The 1,760-nt window shown below is 37.0% G+C and overlaps 1 protein-coding gene across 1 annotated transcript; it reads right to left on the reverse strand.

Moving 5' to 3' along the window:
- Positions 1-372: 372 nt before the first annotated feature.
- On the reverse strand, positions 373-1,314 carry LOC110299493 (olfactory receptor 51G2-like). The gene has a single exon (XM_021169204.2). The coding sequence runs from the start codon at positions 1,312-1,314 to the stop codon at positions 373-375; it is 942 nt and encodes a 313-aa protein (XP_021024863.1).
- Between the last annotated feature and the right edge of the window lie 446 nt (positions 1,315-1,760).

A 1,760-nucleotide genomic window follows, 5' to 3' on the forward strand; every position in this document is an offset into this window, starting at 1 on the left:
TTTAGTAACATCCACTTAACTCTTGAAAATATTTGTTTTCTAGATTTAACAGAATCAAAAGGTTTAAGCAAAATATCTTTATACTGTGGAAAGTAATATAGGACATTATTATTGATCTCAGTTTGGGGATTTATGTAAGAGTTGTCTTGTTATCTGAATATCTTCAGAAATTGAGTGCTTTTGTTTAAAAAAAGCAAATAAAGCCAAGTTTTAATTCTCTATGCTAAAAAGACAAAGATATTCTGACATTGATGTTTGGATCCAATATCTTAAAGGCAAAACATTATTAACAACACTTACATTTAAACATTTAATGAAGGAATACTATATATATTTAAGGGAGAACAAAGAATGTTTTCTAGTTGCTTTTTTCTAAACTTTATGTTTCTTTAATTTCCTCAGGATTCTGTCACGAATCTGCTTAGTTTTCACACTGTAGACAATAGGGTTCATGAGAGGAGGAACCAGTAGGTATACATTGGCCATGAGCACGTGGACAATTGGGGAAGCATTCTGCCCATAGCGACGGATCATGGATAGCCCAATCATTGGTGTATAGAAAGTAAGTACAGCACAGATGTGGGAAATGCAAGTGTTGAGTGCTTTTATCCTTTCTGCTTTGGAGGCTATACTCAAAACAGTGCCCAGGATGAGGATATAGGAGAGGAGGAGAAGCAAAGAATCCAGTCCCATGGAGAAGATGACAACCATGAGGCCATAAATGCTGCTGACCCAGCGGCTGGATACCGTTGTCTTTATTAGGTCTTGGTGCAGGCAGAATGGGTAGGAGAGTATATTGATAACCCGATATTGAAGCCTCTTCAAGAGGAAGGAGGCTGGAAAGACCAGGGCTAAAGCTCTTCCAGCAATTGTTAAGCCAATTCCAACAATGACAGTATTGGTTAGAATAGCTGCATAGCGCAGAGGTTCCCGAATTGCTACAAAGCGGTCAAATGCCATGGCCAACAACACTGCTGACTCAATAATTGAGAAAACATGAATGAAGTACATCTGAACTAGACAAGCATTAAAGGGGATCTCCCGGGCTTGGAACCAAAACACACTGAACATAGTAGGTAAGGTCGTGGTGGAGAGGCCCAGGTCAGTGAGTGCCAGCATAGACAAAAAGTAGTACATTGGCTGATGGAGGGAAGACTCTGTTCTGATAATGAATAAGATGGTAATGTTCCCTGCAATAGAAGTGGCATAAACCAAAAATATAGGGATAGAAATAAGGCCATATCTAGTTTCAAGGCCTGGGAAACCAGTCAGAAGGAATCGAGGGTACAGGCTGGAATCATTGATGACAGACATTATGCTGATAGAGAACCTTTCAATCTGCAATGGAAGATATAAACATAGGAAATTAAGGTCAATTCCAGCTCTGTAATAATGAACAAAGCTTGGATTCCTACTCTGCACTAGGTATTTTAATTACTCCTCTGCTCATTATATTTAATTAGCCCTTGTATTTGCTAATCAACCCATTAATTTATTCTTTTATTTTATTGTATATTTATTAAGAACATTATAAAGGAAATATGGCAGTGTTAACATAGAAAGGTCTATAATAGATATCTTAAAGTTTGTGAAGATTAAGCTTGTGAATAGGGACTATACTAAATGTAAACTCTTCAAGCATAATTTTTTAAAACACATGGTGTTATCTAAACAGAGAAGATACTAACAAAATGGCAGAAATCCAAACTGAGGAAAGAGGGAGAATATTGTGTTATAAGTGTAAGTAAATGCTTCAGGAC

This window comes from Mus caroli, unplaced genomic scaffold (genome assembly GCF_978045245.1).
Source record: "Mus caroli unplaced genomic scaffold, Mus_caroli_1 scaffold_8, whole genome shotgun sequence".
Taxonomy (NCBI): Eukaryota; Metazoa; Chordata; class Mammalia; order Rodentia; family Muridae; genus Mus; species Mus caroli.